General features: G+C 36.8%; 1 protein-coding gene across 1 annotated transcript; it reads left to right on the top strand.

The window, feature by feature from the left end:
• The first annotated feature begins 6,386 nt into the window (after positions 1-6,386).
• LOC141903173 (VPS35 endosomal protein-sorting factor-like) lies at positions 6,387-14,093 on the top strand. The gene is made up of 25 exons (XM_074791203.1): positions 6,387-6,403; positions 6,700-6,790; positions 7,109-7,273; positions 7,724-7,868; positions 7,959-8,167; positions 8,440-8,524; positions 8,615-8,692; positions 8,834-8,978; positions 9,052-9,145; positions 9,396-9,473; positions 9,565-9,734; positions 9,862-9,973; positions 10,143-10,259; positions 10,340-10,393; positions 10,479-10,622; positions 10,718-10,803; positions 11,154-11,234; positions 11,360-11,522; positions 11,603-11,680; positions 11,841-11,955; positions 12,038-12,177; positions 12,537-12,702; positions 12,774-12,892; positions 13,317-13,460; positions 13,611-14,093. Exons 1-25 carry the CDS (start codon positions 6,387-6,389, stop codon positions 13,704-13,706), a joined length of 2,892 nt encoding a protein of 963 aa, XP_074647304.1. The 3' UTR covers positions 13,707-14,093.
• Positions 14,094-16,632: the final 2,539 nt, after the last annotated feature.

Genomic DNA, 16,632 nt, shown 5'->3' with positions numbered 1-16,632 from the left:
TTTACAATATTTGGTCTTTTTTTCATGTAACTAGTCCGAAAGTTTACAAGGTTGAATAATTTTATCTATTTTTTTCTGCCTAATTTAATACATCGAGATTTTGGAAATGACTATATTTTACAATATTTGGTCTTTTTTTCATGTAACTAGTCCGAAAGTTTACAAGGTTGAATAATTTTATCTATTTTTTCTGCCTAATTTAATACATCGAGATTTTGGAAAGAACTATATTTTACAATATTTTGTGGTCTTTTTTTTCATGTAACTAGTCCGAAAGTCTACAAGGTGGGAGAATTTTGTCTAACTCTAATTTTTTTGTCATTTTCACCGTTTAAATTTGTCTAATTTTTCAAGTTTATTGTAGTTTTTCTCGAGTATGTCTGAAATCGAAGTACATAATTGGGAAATTTGATTCCCGTTCATTCAAACTATCTTCCAATCAGTCTGAAACGGCAAGCTGAAGAAAAGAGCAGAACCTTTTGAGCAGAAAAGCCTTTCGAATATCACTGATCATAATTATCATGTCAATTCATATATAAGATCAGCAATGTGGATCGATACGCAGATTTTAATAATAGTCTAAATGATATTTATGAAATTCAACTCATATAGTCATTCATCTATATTCTAAATATCTAAGCAATGGTTGATTATTATAGTTTAACAACAATTCAACTAAAGCACCTATAGTCATCTCTATGAATACCAGAGTTACAACAAATTTAGTAATGCATAATCAATCTAATCAAATCGTTTTTGAACTGTTTTATCTTCTTGAAATTCTTGATGTGTCTTTTATTGAAACCCAGGGCCATCATACAGTGCAAACCTGCTAGTAATATTGGCCTATATATATTTCGATTGTCAGCTAAACCATGTTCGTATTATCAAATTTACTTCATCGTCAGTTAATAAACTTAAGAGATGTTTTCTACCCACAGATGGCAACATCTGTACCCAGTGAATGGTATTCTAATCCATTTCATTAATTCTAAATATTGCTCCTAATATATACAATGATTTTGTAATTATGATAATATAACTAACTGAAGAGTGGTGCGCTGCCAGCATTGAGCACACTGATCCTATAAGTAACATGGTTCTACAGATTTAAGAAACCTCGAATCATTCCCACAGCTCGACAAATCCAGAATTCTGCAAAGCCTTAAAGATTCAATAAATCCCACACACAAGAGACAGAGTTAAAACATACCCAGTATTCTTTATATATCAATCAATATTAAATTATACAGTTGTCTTATCAACCCCTATGGTTTAGATTTGAGCACTTTTACCTTATATGAAGATGCTGAATTAGATACCTAATCAATTAGTTAATTGATAATGTCCTGGCTATAATTGAAATTGTCTCGGACAATATTTTATATGGGGCTTGAAATTTCTACACGAGAAGAATTTCAGATCCGGTACGAATTTGAATTAATCACTATTTGAACTGCTAATTTTGCAACAGAGCTTTTGATACCTAGCTTAACTAAGCCAGAATCCCCAAAACCTAACTGATTCAACAGATCCCACACACACATGTGGCCCAGTTAGACGCAGATGACATTGCGCGATACAGTCGTCTCATCCACTGTGCAATTTTGAATAAGTTTCACTTATATTCATTACATTGAATTAATTTTAATTGAATTCTAGGTATCTAAGCGAACCATTAATTAGTAATCATACTAGCTATATTTTAATTGTCAGTTGAACAATATTTATATGGAGCCTGAAAATCTACATGAGTAGAATTTCAGATGTGGTGAATTCGTTACTATTTGAATTCATCAGAAATTAAAGATAAAAAAGCATATTTTTAGTGGTAAATTAGAAATTCCCTAGCCGAATGGCTATATAATCTTTATTTCCCTATATAGTACACTGTGTATAAGGACCAAAAGACCTTGTTATGACCGGACCTCCCTGGTGCGGTGCGAGTCATGATGCTAGAAAATAGTTTCAAGGAGAGGGGTTAGTAAAAGAGAGCTATTAGCAAGAGCAATAAGACCTAAGTTTAGGATATCCTGTCAGAATAAGGCTTTCAATCTGACATACACAGTGAAATTGAAATATTCCCCCTTGCAAATCCAGGAATGTATTTGTGCACAGATTTGATCGGAAGTAAATCTGCGTTAAATGATTTTGGCAATATGTATCAAAACTAATACAGCTGTATGAAGACACCATAGGTTCACTTAGATACAGATAAATAAATGTGCTCAGATACACATGTATCAGCTACATTTTAAATGTCCATGGAATTAGAAATAATTTCACATAACAATTAAATTAACCTTAATCGATCTAAGTGATACGTTAATGAGTAATTCATCTTAGATTCTAATTTTCAGTTAAACTATATCTAATATGTGTCACTTGACACACAGTATGGCTTTTAGATATTAATTGAATCAGTTAGGTTAGAGTAAATTTTGCCAAAAATGAAAAGCATGGCTAGTCGTCGTAAGCGCGGCAGTTGGCGATACAGAACTTATCAGTCAATGAGACTGATTCACTTATAGATGTGCTCAAATATATTATATATTTCAGCTATATTTCAATAAATATTTATGATATAAAAAGTTTTTGATCTAGCATCAAATATTGAATTCATCTTAATTGTGAATATCTAAGCCATTTTTCCTGGCTGTATGCTAATTGTCAGTCAAACAACAATTATCATGTGTCGCCCAAAACAAGACGCAGTGTTTCAGGAATGAATTAAATCAATTAAAGCTTTGGTTTATTCTGGATTTATCAAAGTGTTGAGACCAAATCACTGATAAAGACCCGTAGTCCATAGTTTTCCCCATATAACACCAGACCTCAATAGAGCCTTAGACACTATCTTATGAAATTCATTACTGTTATGTGTGAGGCAGCACACAGTATATACAGTTAAGTATGGCAGTTAAGTAATAAATTTATCAATATATTATTTGTAAAGAAAAATCTATTAACCGACGATAAAGTTTAATTGTTATATCTTTAAGTAAAGTCGGCCTAAATGTATATGGGGCCTTGAAATATCTACACCAAAAGAATGTCTCATCAAACATCACAAGATATTGAATGATTGCTACTTAGTAAATTGTCCTATCTATATCTTGATTGTCAGTTAAACAATAGTCATATGAGGCCTGAAATATCTACGGTACATTCGAATAATTTCAAATGTCACATAAGATATTGAATTTACCTTAATTGTACGTACTTACAAAATCTTTTAATCAATAACTCACCAATCTACATTTTAATTATGAGACCAAAGAATATTTAAGGGACCTCACTCATCATTTCGTCTAATATTGTAAATATTCAACCAATCATTGCCTAGCTAAATTTCAATTTACTACCGGCCACAGAGCTTCAATAAAGTAGTGCGGAGATGGTGAGCTTGACCAGCGCCTATGCATTCTACCCCAGATATGAAAAATCAACTTAGCTTTATGTATGTATGTATTCCTGTTGCCATGCAGGATGAGGTCAAGACTGCCAGGTTCGGTTGCGGCAGATCTTTCGGTGTTTGGTGGTACTTCAAGGTGGAGTCTTTTGTGGGCACTTCTGGTGGGCAGATTTTAGATGGGCCTTTCCAGATTAACCTGAAATGAGTAAAATAATGATATTCTGTAGTTACACAATCCTTTCCGTATCACGCATCGTAATTTACGTGTGTATCAACTTAACTTTCAATATTGCTGAGTTCAGTGTTCTTTTTTGGCATCGTCTTCGTTGTAGTCGCCTTCAGCATCTTCTTCATCTTGGGAGTCCTGAAATGAAAAAAAAGAGAAGAGCGATGAAAACCTGGTACGGAACAAAACTAATGTCTGAAAGCTTTTCAGCTCTCCGTCACCGGTCACATGCCGAGAACACCAGACAAAGAGCCAGCCAGGAATATACTGCCCTCTACACGCCCTCACACAGAACGCGAAAACCAAAATGACCACGCCTTACTTTCACCATTTACCGACAGGGTGTGCCGGGTGACGTCAGTAACTGACAAACCTATCAAATTGCCCAAGCCAAAAATAGGGCAGCGCAACTGGATTGCCCGCACTAGCACTCAAAGGAAGACAAGACTTAGCCCTGCCCGAAGCGACCCACGCGGAATCAATGAATACTAACACTCAAAGGAAGACAGGGAAATTAATCCCTGCCCGAAGCAATCCCTTAAAAGGAATCAATGAATGCTAGCACGCAAGCGATCCCGCAGTGAATCAATGAATCCTAGCACGCAAAGGAAGACAGGGAAATTAATCCCTGCCCGAAGCAATCCCTTAAAAGGAATCAATGAATGCTAGAACGCAAAGGAAGACAAGACTAAATCTTTGTCCGAAGCAATCCCTGAAAAGGAATCAATGAATACTAGTAGACAGTCAAGCTTTACCACTCCATTTTTAACCCGTGCAATCGGACCGACTTGCCCGTCATTGACATCACCCAGCACACTCTGTAGATAGGTGGGGAGAGTGAGGCCTCGTCATCCTGGTGTCCGTGTTCCGTATGAGGGCGTGTAGAGGGCAGCCATTTCCTGACCGGCTCTTTGTCTGACATCCTCGACACGTGACCGGCGACGGAGAGCTGACGCTTTCGGACATTAGTTTTGTTCCAGAAAACATTGAAATTCGACGGAGAAATCGGCCCTGAAAAATAAAACGGATTAGAGCCTGAAAAATAGAATGGATTAATTAACACACAACAGTACAGGACAGCACGGAGACGAACAGTAACACATAAAACATAAAGACGTCGTTCCTCAGGAAGCAGGAACAGGAGCGGGAGCGCAGCGAAGATCGCCAGGAGGAGAATCCACGGTAGCATGTTCATAGTGTGAGTAAGTTGAGGTGAATGGCCTATACTTGTGTACGTACACCGTGGTCAGCCGGTGACGTATTCAATAGCGCGTATAAATGATATCAACAACTCTGAAAAACCGCAATTGTGTCTCTATTGTTGAATGGATTTACATTATGAAAGGTTCAACCGCCGGGTTGAATACGCGTCAGTAGTCAGCTGAACAATATAGTGACCGTCGTGAAGTGAGCACTGGACACCGGTATCGCTCGATTCAAATTTATTTCATCACTCGATTCAAATTTATTATAAATCTTTAGTGGTTTTTAATGTGTATTTTTTGCACTGTAATTGAATAAAAAGATATTTTACGTTAAAATTAAATTGTGAATATACAACTTATTTCATTGTAGTTGTTATTGTACGGACACGGAACCGGACTCGGCGGCAACGTTGGCTGGCTCCCGGTCTCTATGGAGACATTCTAAAATAGGGCCAATTTTCCCGAAATTTCCATCGAAGATAGAGCTATGCAAGAGCTTCAGCCCGATGTTTATAATTTTCGCCCGATGCAAGGGCTCCTTGGGGGGGGGGGGGGTCAAATTGACCCCAAAACAACAAAAATATTGTTAAAAAATTAATAGGTTCATAAATAAAATACAAAGCGGTCAATGTCTCTAAAACTTTCAGAGAGGATAGACCTAGTCTAGAGCTACAGTCCGGTATATGGCTATTGCCCCGTGCAAGGGCTCCTTATCTAATTGACCCCCAAAGACCCCAAAATATCAAAAAAAATGTTTAGAAATTAATAAGTAAAATACCAAACGGTCAAAGTCTCTGAAACTTTCAGAGAAGATACACCTAAACAAGAGCTACAGCCCAGTTTATAGTTGTTGCCCGGTGCAAGGGCTCCTCGGGGGTCTAATTGACGCACAAAACCCCAAAATATCAATAATAATGTTTAGAAATTAATAAGTAAAATACAAAACGGTCAGAGTCTCTGAAACTTTCAGAGAAGATAGATCTAAACAAGAGCTACAGCCCAGTATATAGTTGTTGCCCGGTGCAAGGGGCTTCTTGGGGGCTAATTGACGCCCAAAGACTCACAATATCAAAAATAATGTTTAGAAATTAATAAGTAAAATACAAAACGGTCAAAAAGTCTCAAAAATACAAAAAGTCTCTGAAACTTTCAGAAAAGATAGAACTTTTCAATAGCTACAGTCCAGTATATAATTATTGCCCGGTGCAAGGGCGCCTTGGGGGTCTAATTGACGCCCAAAACCCCAAAATATCAAAAATAATGTTTAGAAATTTAATTCTAACTGAAGGTAGAGACCGGCAACCAGTCTAATATGGAGATACTGACCGGTAACCAGTCTACGGTTATTTCCTCTTGCGGGCGAGGTTCGAATCCCACAATATCTCATTACATCCTATCATATCCAAGAAACCACTGTTATACGCTTCAATAACTTTGTTCCAAATTCTATCATGTTTGATAACAATATAGCAATTTGATCTACATATTTTTGTTGTGGGCGTAAATAAATAATAAACATGCCGGTCATGTGACATTCAAAATGGCGAATTACGTCTGGTGCGACTAAACTGTCAAATATTATATTATTTGTCGATTTTAGTAATAATAACATTTATGAATTTAGGCCGAACCGATATTTTTATTATATTCTAACCCAACCTATTAATAGAATGAATATTAAAATGTATTTATTTGGGGTAACGGCCAATAATTTGTCGTATTTCTGTTAATCAAGTTAAATGCAAATACAATTTATTCACTTATTCATATTCGAAGTCGTTTTTTTCGTGTAGAATTTGTCATTCGCTTAGGTGTACATTTAAATTTCTAGATTTTATTTTTCTCTATTGAAGGATTCCTCGGAAAAGGAATTACAGTGCAGAATCGAAAAAATGTAACCTACCCAGAGAAGATACTGCGACCCATCCCTTAAAAGCCATTGTGGTATGCATGCATTTAACGCATTATTATTTCTGCATTATTAGAAATAAACATAAATTCAAGTTTTCAGTTGCACCAAATTTGACTGGATACAAACTGCGCCTCGCCATGCATGGCTCAGGTTGGTCCAGGCCGGAAACGCTTAGGTATGCCTACGAGCAATTATCTCAATTGCTCTCAGGGTATACACAGCTTACCTTTAATGTATTAAGTAATACAGAAGTATGAAAGCTCTGTTATCCACCAACCCATAAAGAAAGGGATACTAATTTCTACATGCTGACGCTATTTAACTTTTATAAGCCTATATTCATTATCTAGGTTTCTGAATTTGGTAAGAAGTCGACCCCGAGGAAGGGAAGTTCCAGTAGTATTACCACTACAACGATTTCAGATCCGTTATCTAGTTTAGATGGCCTCGATCCATTATCTCAGTTTGCCGCTGATCCGTTGACGCGTCTTGCGCAACAAGCTTCTTCGAGCAAGGTAATTATTGTATCTTGTTTCATAAAGTTCTATTTTCCTTGGAAGCCGACGGCCAATATGGAGTAGGTCAGTTGGTAATGAACAGGGCCCAGTATAGGAAAACAACTCTTGAGGATCCAGTTCCGTAGTTGTGAGTTAAGAGTTGATTCTGAGATAAGAATAGTTCATGGATGTTCAATGGGTTAAATCTTAATGCTGGAACTTGGTCCTGATGCTAAAGTTTTGATTATTGTGCTTTCCCTAATTGTCTAGAAATTCCACTATAACACGATTAAGTATTTTATTATGAAAAAAAGAAGTTTTTCATTTAACTCGTATTCAACTTTTGTGATAGATTTAATGGTGAAAATACAACCTGTACTTTCATCCGTTTGACTCGAGTCTATATCGACTTGATAATTATGATTCAGGGCATCAGTTTTGGAAAGTTATGTGACTAATTTCATTTAGGAATTGGTGAAAAGTAAAACTGTAGAAGGTCTAGACGAAACGTTCGAACCATGGTCTTCGAAGCGTATCAGTATTTTGAACAGATACACAACTTCAGAAAAGCTATCAATTACTACCAGTTTTTTAGGAACAGACAAAGACAGGGGTACGTAAGGAGTTAATGAATCGAAATCTGTTCATGTCATTCTTTCATGGACGATTCTTTAGGAATTTTTTTGGGAATTTTCTTTTCTAGTTGTGGTTAAATCTCAGGTAACCGGAACCGTTACGGAGAAGGTGAAAAACCGACTGGAACAACTCGACGATTTCGAAGAGGGATCCGTGAAAGAGATGCTGAATCTATCGCAGCAGGAATACGTTCATCGGATCGACGAGTTGAATCAGGCGCTGATCACAGCGTGGGATCAGGATCAGCGTGTGAAAGCTTTGAAAATCGCTATTCAAGTAAGATCTTCTTATACCACTTTATCTGTATTTCCGATTTCAAAACCCCCTGCTTCGCTCCTGGCAGGTGTGGTGGGTTTGTACGAGCACCAAATCTAATCAAATCATATCTAACAATCAAATATGAGGACAATCCCTATTTTAAGATTTCCTTATACCATTCGTATAGAATAATTTGGATGCAAGTGATATCTTAGAATTTCTATAATTCTTTGTCAGGATTTTTTTCTATTAAGATCAATTTCTGATAGTAGATATCAATTTTATTCTAGTGTGCTAAACTGTTAAGTGATACAAATGTGATACAGTTTTATCCAAGTAAATTTGTGCTAATTACGGACATTCTTGATACATTTGGTAAGTCTAAGATAAGTGAGAAATGTGTGAATTTATCATCTCTATATGAGACGATAGTTTTTTCATTTCCAAAGTTTTATACCTTTATAGGAAGACTTGTGTATGACAGAATTAGACAGAAAAGTATGTACATTCCTAAAGGATGTGTAGTAGCAATACCACTAGAAGGTAGGTAAAGGGACTGCCTCGAATTTGCTCTTGAATTACTGAACTATTCTCTTTTATCGTATATTTCTTTCTGCTGAATAAAGATTTTCTTATTTCCGACTTCTCGTAGACTCATTGTAACAAACTACTGGCTTATTTCAGAGAGTTTCAAACCGGATCAAGTTCCTGAATCGGCGAAGGAAACTTGTCGTAACTGGTTCTTTAAGATCGCGTCAATCAGAGAACTAATTCCACGGTTCTACGTCGAAACTGCTATACTGAAATGTTACAGTTTCCTAGCAAGCAAGTAAGAGCTTTTTATCTCTTTCATTTTCACATACTCACTGTGACTCTTGTTATCTATTGTTTGCTTGTTTCAGTGAGTTTGCAGATGCGTTGAGTAGACTGGCCCTCATGACGCGTGGGATCGGTGATCCCTTAGTGTCACTTTATACGAAGGCTTATCTTACACGGGTAATCTACCAATCAGTTTCTCAGAAATGGGAAACTCATTGAATATAACTTTTTTCTCAATAACATAGAAATTGTATTCATGGATGATTCATCATTGTTAGATAAAATACTGTTACTATGTGTTCTATGCAAAGATTCAAACTTCAGATTCCTATCCCTGTAAGCGGATGTGTACTTTTAACTGCATGTATATTCTATCTACCGTGGTAATTTTTAAGCGATATATTTCGAGAACATAATCTCTTTGCAGGTTGGGATGAATGTGGCACCTAATATTAGAGGTCATTTGATGCCTTGTTTCCAAGGATTTCTGCTAACTTACCATCAGGTGTTGTGAGATCTTTTTGAAGAACACTATGTAGAATTTGTTTTCAGATTATCAGAATTGACAATGAATGATACGTATTTATGTGTTTTAGATCCAGAGTGATAACGTACAGAATACACTAGCCATGCAGAATATGGATATGCCACACTATATGACGTTGTTCTCCCCCGCTTTAGACTGGGTGTTGCAGTGTATAGCTCATAACACATCGGAGAAAACTCTCATGAACATCTTACAAACTTGTAAAGAGCAGTGTAATAGGTAAAAGTGTTCCCTTTAAACATCATATTAGAAAAGTTACTTAAAAAAGTTCATTGATTTCCTGGCACTAATGCTACATGTATTGCTTCATTAGATATGTCTTTTACTTCTTTACATGTTATTTCAGTGCTTTGTTGTTGAACTCTATAATGTCGGCTTTCAAGCCTGAATATATCGCGACACGTGCGACTCAGTTTACAAACATGATCAAAGATTGTGAGGAAACTGGATTTCCTAAGGTAATAATTGAAGGGGCAATTCCAAATGAATATTTTACGTGTTTTGATCTAGTCTGGAGAACTATACTTTGAGCTTCTGACAAGGGAGAAGTCTATATTTTCTTTGTGCTTTAGTTCGATTGTTTATGTCTACTCATAAAAGTCCTCTTGCTTTCAACCTTTGTTTCAGCATCTACTTCACCGCACATTAGGTTTGTGTTTAGTAATGGCCGATCCTCCGGAAGATCAGAAACTAGCGGTTCTGAACGAAGTTTGGAAAGTCGTCATGAAGTTGAAAAATCCTGCGGTGAGTAGAATGAGAAATACTAGTGACGCAATCTTTAACGAATAAACTACGATAACTCGTATAAATTGTGATATTTTCAGGATTATGTCGGCTGTGCTGAAGTGTGGATTGAATACGTCGTCAAACATTTCGGAGTAAGTTTACTCGTATTAGATTGTCGCGAAATCGGTTTTCTCAGTTCACAGTAACGAGTATTGGAGTTTTTCTCTTTTTCTCCAGAAGCGAGAGATCAACGCGATACTATCGGACATAATCAAACATCTAACGCCTGACCGTGTATTCGAAGATTACTACTCACAGCTTCAATCGATTATGAGTAAAGTTCTAGTTCACGTTCATGATTTCTCCCTGCTCTTCTCTGTCGTAAGTTTCTGAAGAATTTCATTCCTCATTTCTTCAAATGACTGATGTTATTCGATTGTTGTTAGACATTTCTCATATTTCTGTGTTGGTTTTAGGAGAAGTTTTTGCCATTCATCGACATGTTTCAAAAAGATGTAATCAAAGTCGAAGTTTGTAAGAACATCATGGACGCATTTATCAAGTAAGGAGTTGATATCGTTATTGTAGAAACTGCTTTTGATGATATGATAAAAACCCACAATGTACAAATCTTAAAACGAAATGATTTTTCCAAAATAAAAATTGAAAATAGACGATGATCTCTAGTGAGAAATCAAAATGCTGTATCCTCTGCTTTTAATTCTTTGAATAGTGGGTTTTTATCATATTACCTATTCTCCAGGTTTGAGTGTGGCTATTCTGCTTCTGGTTTCGCATAAAGATCTTTTCCGAATTCTGTTTAATTGGTGCAATAGTTATCGGATACATTAACAATTTTATTTATGATTTTGATATCTTATAAAGAAAATATCATGTATATTTCGTTTTCAGACACCAGCAGCAACAAACCAATGATCCAGTTATCACCAATGCATTGATGTTTATTTGTAAAACAATGCACGATTCTATCAAGTAAGTTGCACTCTTATAGTCTTTAGCTGTGTGAACATGGCACAATTCTTCCCAGGTATCTAGCTCTTAGACAAGGCTTAAACTAGGGTTCTCTTACATGATATTTTATTTTCTCTTCTCAACAGCGCATTAACATCTAACGATGAAGGACGCGCAGTATCGAGGCTGATTTGTGGATTTGTGTCGAAGATTTCTTTCGGTCGAGATTTTGAACAACAGTTGAGTTTTTATATGGAAGCTCGATCGACTTTCACCAACCTGGATGCGGTGCTTATACATCTCGTTCAGGTGAGCCAGTTTTTCCCTCTTTCCTTTTATCATAATTTTTCAACATCAGAATTTTCATCGGTATGTTTCAATTCTTGCAGTGCGTCAATACTCTATCGATGGATACCAGACAGGTTGTCCGCGGGAACCATACCAGAAAAACTTCGGCATTCGTCAGGGTAAGTTACTAGCATTTCTAGTAGATTCCGCCACTGAATTATGGAACTGTGAATATTTAACCGAGTTTGTAAACTCTCCAAGTTTTCTGATACTTGGTACGAAAAACGAGTCTAGATTATCAATGTCTTTTATTAACACTGATTGTTTTGATATTTTCAGGCATGTGCCGCTTACTGTTTCATTACAATCCCCTCTTTACACGGCTGGTTCAGTCAGTTGAATTTGTACATACATTCTGGCCAGGTCGCTATGTTAAACCAATGTCTATCGCAAGGTAAAGTCAGTTATATGTACACACATATATTCAATGTATTAAGAAACTCGTTAACTGGTTCAAACTACTTGTATTTTTTAAGCCGATGCGTTTTTTAAGGCAGCGATATCAGTCATCGCTAATATCCCGAAATCGATGGAGATCGACGGAAAATTCAAGTCAACCGAACCTTTAATGGTTGAATTTGTTAATAACTTCCTGTCCACTCTGTTAGTCGTACAAGTAAGTCATATTATGCAAAGAATCTAACCTGATGGCAGTGAGTCTGCCAAAAACTGGATGTACCGTATCAGTACACAAAAATTTGCGGATTCAATCAGATTTTCCATTGCGTAATTGCACTATTGCTCTATCTCATTGACTAAATGAAAAACTAAATGAATTTTTGGCTGAATTATATATATATATATGAGATATCTTTTTCTCGTGCATGCTTAGCTGTTAGCCTTGCACCCAGTCAACTAGGGAAACATTTTATACCCCGGCAAAATCTCAACTGCTTAGTGGGGCGAGGAATTTACCAGATGTAAATATACTATATAAAGTCATTTTTCAACTCTTTGATTATATTTCATTCACAGGATAGTCCGGACCAGGTTGTGTTGTGTTTGCTGCGTGGTCTGTTAAACGCATTGGATGCCTATTCGTGGGAAAGTAACAGCGATTCCAAAATCATCCTCTATATGAATGTTCTCAATTTGCTCTCTTCCATGTCGCAAGAGACGTATCTGTATCACGTCAACAAAGGTTCGTAGAAGAACGATTTGAATTAGATCTGTTATTTTGGGTTCGATTTAATCGCGTAAATTGTCTTGCAGTCGATTCTAACGATGCTATGTACGGCAGCGATCCTAAATTTCTCAACGAAGTCAGTAAAATTTGTAAAACACTCATCGATGCGATACTGAACCAACTATCACAGTTAGAAAACTCAGAGGTCAGTGGATAGAAAATATGAACTCACAACTTTTGTAGCAATCACTTCTTTTACAGCGAACTCAGCCATACTTGGTACCAATCGACCACAAATCGCTCAAAATTGCTCACAAGTCGGCAAATTTTGCAATGAATTTTTGCTAAAACTAAATTTCAATTGCTATGCTCTTTGAAATTTGCAGTCTACGTGCTGCTGAGTAAGAGCAGTGTTCCGTTCTCAGGGGCTTGTATTTGAAGTTTGGGGTGAATAGTAGCTTAGATAATCGAGTATCTCAGGTACTAATTAAACGAATACGTAGTCCTGTAATATTGGATGTTCTAAGCCACTATTCGCCCCAAACTTCAAATAACACGAGCCCCTGTGTATGTTTAAGTTTGATGGACATAAACTGTTGGACTCTATTGGATTCTTTCTTTTTGAACAGACATCTTCGCGACAAACTGCAGTTGCGTTTGAGTTCTTCAAACGATTGCTAGCCCATGTCGACATGAGCAACCAGGATACATTGAAACTAGCTGTAAAGGTCTGGAGCCTCGCAAACCGGCAGGCGGTAGATATGAAACAAGTGGTAAGTAATTCAGAACGCTTAGAAAGCCAGCAACTACGGATTATAAAAATATTCGTTTATTCACGTTTGTTTGGAAATACATGTAGATCGACTTCTTTTTCTCTTAAGTCTTCTTCCAACTCTATCTTTCTGATTTTGTTGTTGTTGTAGAATGCTGTTAAGGAATGCATCAAAAAGAAATCAGTCGAAAATCGGGCGTACGCGGATTTATTGCTTAATATGAACCAGTTGGTTACCAAAGTTTAACCAGGCTATGAAATTATGATGTACAGTATCAGATCAGAGTTTGTAAAGCCAGGCGCGATGAACGCGTGTACAATGTATAAACAATTTTTGCGAAAATGGAGAGATAATGTATTGAGGCAAATTTATGTAAATATATATTGCAAAATTGTATGGAAGTTTATTTTATTACTATTGAGTTGTATAATGTATGATTCATGTGCTGCAATACTTCACAGTTACTGGCGCATCTAATACATGCCATGAATAGGAAATTAAACTGACCGAAATTGATGAGCGATTTATTTAGCCAGTAAAGCTTAGATGTTGATCAAATATTTACGATGATTTATATGAAAAAATGTGTAATGATCGTGTATAGAGATTATGTATTATGGTAATATATTGAAATAAAACGTGTAGTACATATATTTTCCTTATTTTGTCGCTTTAATTTTTTTTTGAAGGTCCTGACTCTCTTTAACTCTACTTGTCTCCTATGTAAATTCCAAACTTTCGATTCGTCAAGTTATAACGAGTGTAATGCGGAAGAAAATCACGCAGAAAAACAATTTATATCTATGAGTGTCATCCTTCTCATGTCACGATGCTGCGTAGATCTCCGAAATATTTGCATTGGACGGCAAAAAATACGATGTAGATTAGGCCAATTTAGACATTTATGTAAAATGAATCATTCTAAAGTTATTCGTCTTACAGTCGTGGATCTCTCATTTGAAGCAGTAAGGCGGAATAATGTAAACGAAACTACGTTTGAAGACTACGTGACGTACTGAGCATTGTTTCTTTTTTCAAAGAAACCTCATATTTTCAGCTTACATCACGTACCGTTGTCAAAGACACCCGGCTTTTTCCATTGCCTAGTTACAGTTTCCTAGTACCTACGCATAAGACAATCCGTATATGAAGATGTACCATGAATTTGAAATTCGTATTTTGCAAGGCGATATTAGGCGGCTGAAGAAGTTGTTGAAACTCGAAGCCCAAAAAAGCGCCCACTGGCAAAACAAAAGCGCTCAGCAATTAAAAACGAACCTTGATACGTCATCAAGTTTGAGCAGATATAAGGATGAGATATCGGAGCTGAGATCAGAGGCTTCGAGGTGGAAAAATTGCTGTACCGTCCAAAAAGAACAATTCAACGATAAGGTAGGGGCCTTCCTTCTGCTGTATGCACTCAAACAACATTTTCCTTCAACAAGATCATTATAAACCTTTCCAAATTTGGGAGAGTTTGTGTATGCCAGTAGGTTACATACATTTTGAATTAATATCAGTTGAAGTCACTAGCTGAACAGCTTTTCGAAGAAAGAATGAAAAATCTGAACAAGGCAACGGCCACAACAGCTTACAACGATACAAATTTTGAGGTCTCATCGTCAGTGGCCCAGAAAATAGACCATTTCAACAGATACAGTAGCGAGACCTCTGTAACGCAGGGAACGCGTGGTGAATCGTTGCCTTGGAAAACCCCGATCGTCAGCCAACTTGAAGATAGACTTCAAAAACTGGAGACGTCGTTAGTTCTTGGTGGATATGAAACGGTAATTCAAAACTCCAAAGTGAAAAAGAAGCATCTAAGTTTACAACTCAGATACATTTTGCCCTAAGTAACAACAATATACATGTATATACGTGAAATGGAAGTCTATCCATATTTACATAACGAACATATTACATGTATGGATTGCAGGCTTGATAAATTATCATTATTTTGTATAGAGTCGTAATATCGAAAAAGAATTAAGACGACATAATCACAATCTACAAGAGCTATTGTTCCGGAAAGATGATGAAATTTACAAACTGAACGTAAACATAGCTGCATTAAAAAATGAACTGAACAGATTACAAACTACTGCCAAATTCAACAAGAAAGAAAACAACCAGACTAAAGTTGATAATATCTTAGATGTGTACAGGAAACTGAAGCAGGGGTCGAATGTAAGCGCTGATACTGTAGAGAAAATAGTGAACATGTGGGACGATAGAGACCCGACGAAGGATATATCCGCCATTATCAATGATCAGACAAGAACTAGAGTTAGATTGATAAAAGTCGTGCAAAAACTGCAACGACGGATCGACGATCTGAAATTACAACTGAAGCGAAGCAAAACCCGAGAAATTCAGATACAGCAGAAATTCGTCGGCGTGAAAAACGCCTCGATTCAAACGCAGGATGTTGAACCGAGTGTCTGGCGCGCAGAGTCGGGCGGTGGTATGTGTTACGATGAAAATGGAGTGAATGCTCAGAGAAATATCATGATACGACTCCCGGAGGCGAATGTTTTTGATAATGACACCGATACGTTTGTAGCTGTTAAAGAAGGGGGTAGAATACCGAAGCAAAACAACGCGAATATTGCGAAACAACTTACACTGGAAGGATCTGCGATAGCCGAGGAATTGGCCTGCTTGAAAAAAGTAGTCGTTGCGCTGCAGATCGAGAAAGTAGATCTACAACGGGTGGTCGACGACTTAAAGTCCGGAAACAAGAAGAAAAAACGTTCGCGTCTCACCTGGCCGCGTCTCCCATCTTTCCGCCTTCCTAAATATTTGAGCACGGTAAAACGAAAATTGAAAATTCAAAGATCATGAAACTGCTGTAATGTCTGATTAAAATGGAAATTTATCGATCTATTCTGAGCGTATCTTTCTTATCTTATCCTTATTCATTTATTAGTCTGGCGTTATGGAAATCCTGCATATCAAATAATTGAATCATTTTCATTGACTTGATTCATTGAAAAGACAAGAATGCTAATTCCTAACAGCCCGAAAATAAGATTCTTAGCATTTAGCGTTCGCCCTTGAGAGACTCTGGCCTTACCATATTTGTATATTTAAATCTTGGTCTTGTTTGTGTGATATTGAACTCAGCGTTAATGGATAATACCCCCTCCCCAAGAAAAAATACAAACACTGA

This window comes from Tubulanus polymorphus, chromosome 4 (genome assembly GCF_964204645.1).
Source record: "Tubulanus polymorphus chromosome 4, tnTubPoly1.2, whole genome shotgun sequence".
In the NCBI taxonomy this organism is placed as follows: domain Eukaryota; kingdom Metazoa; phylum Nemertea; class Palaeonemertea; order Tubulaniformes; family Tubulanidae; genus Tubulanus; species Tubulanus polymorphus.
This window is presented reverse-complemented; position numbering and strand designations above follow the sequence as displayed.

What these genes read in the sequence shown, in the direction of transcription:
- LOC141903173 (XM_074791203.1), top strand. An exon ending in ATCCCTTAAAAGCCATTGTG is followed by an intron (nt 6,791 to 7,108) that starts GTATGCATGCAT and finishes TTCATTATCTAG; the next exon opens with GTTTCTGAATTTGGTAAGAA. An exon ending in CCACTCTGTTAGTCGTACAA is followed by an intron (nt 12,178 to 12,536) that starts GTAAGTCATATT and finishes TTTCATTCACAG; the next exon opens with GATAGTCCGGACCAGGTTGT.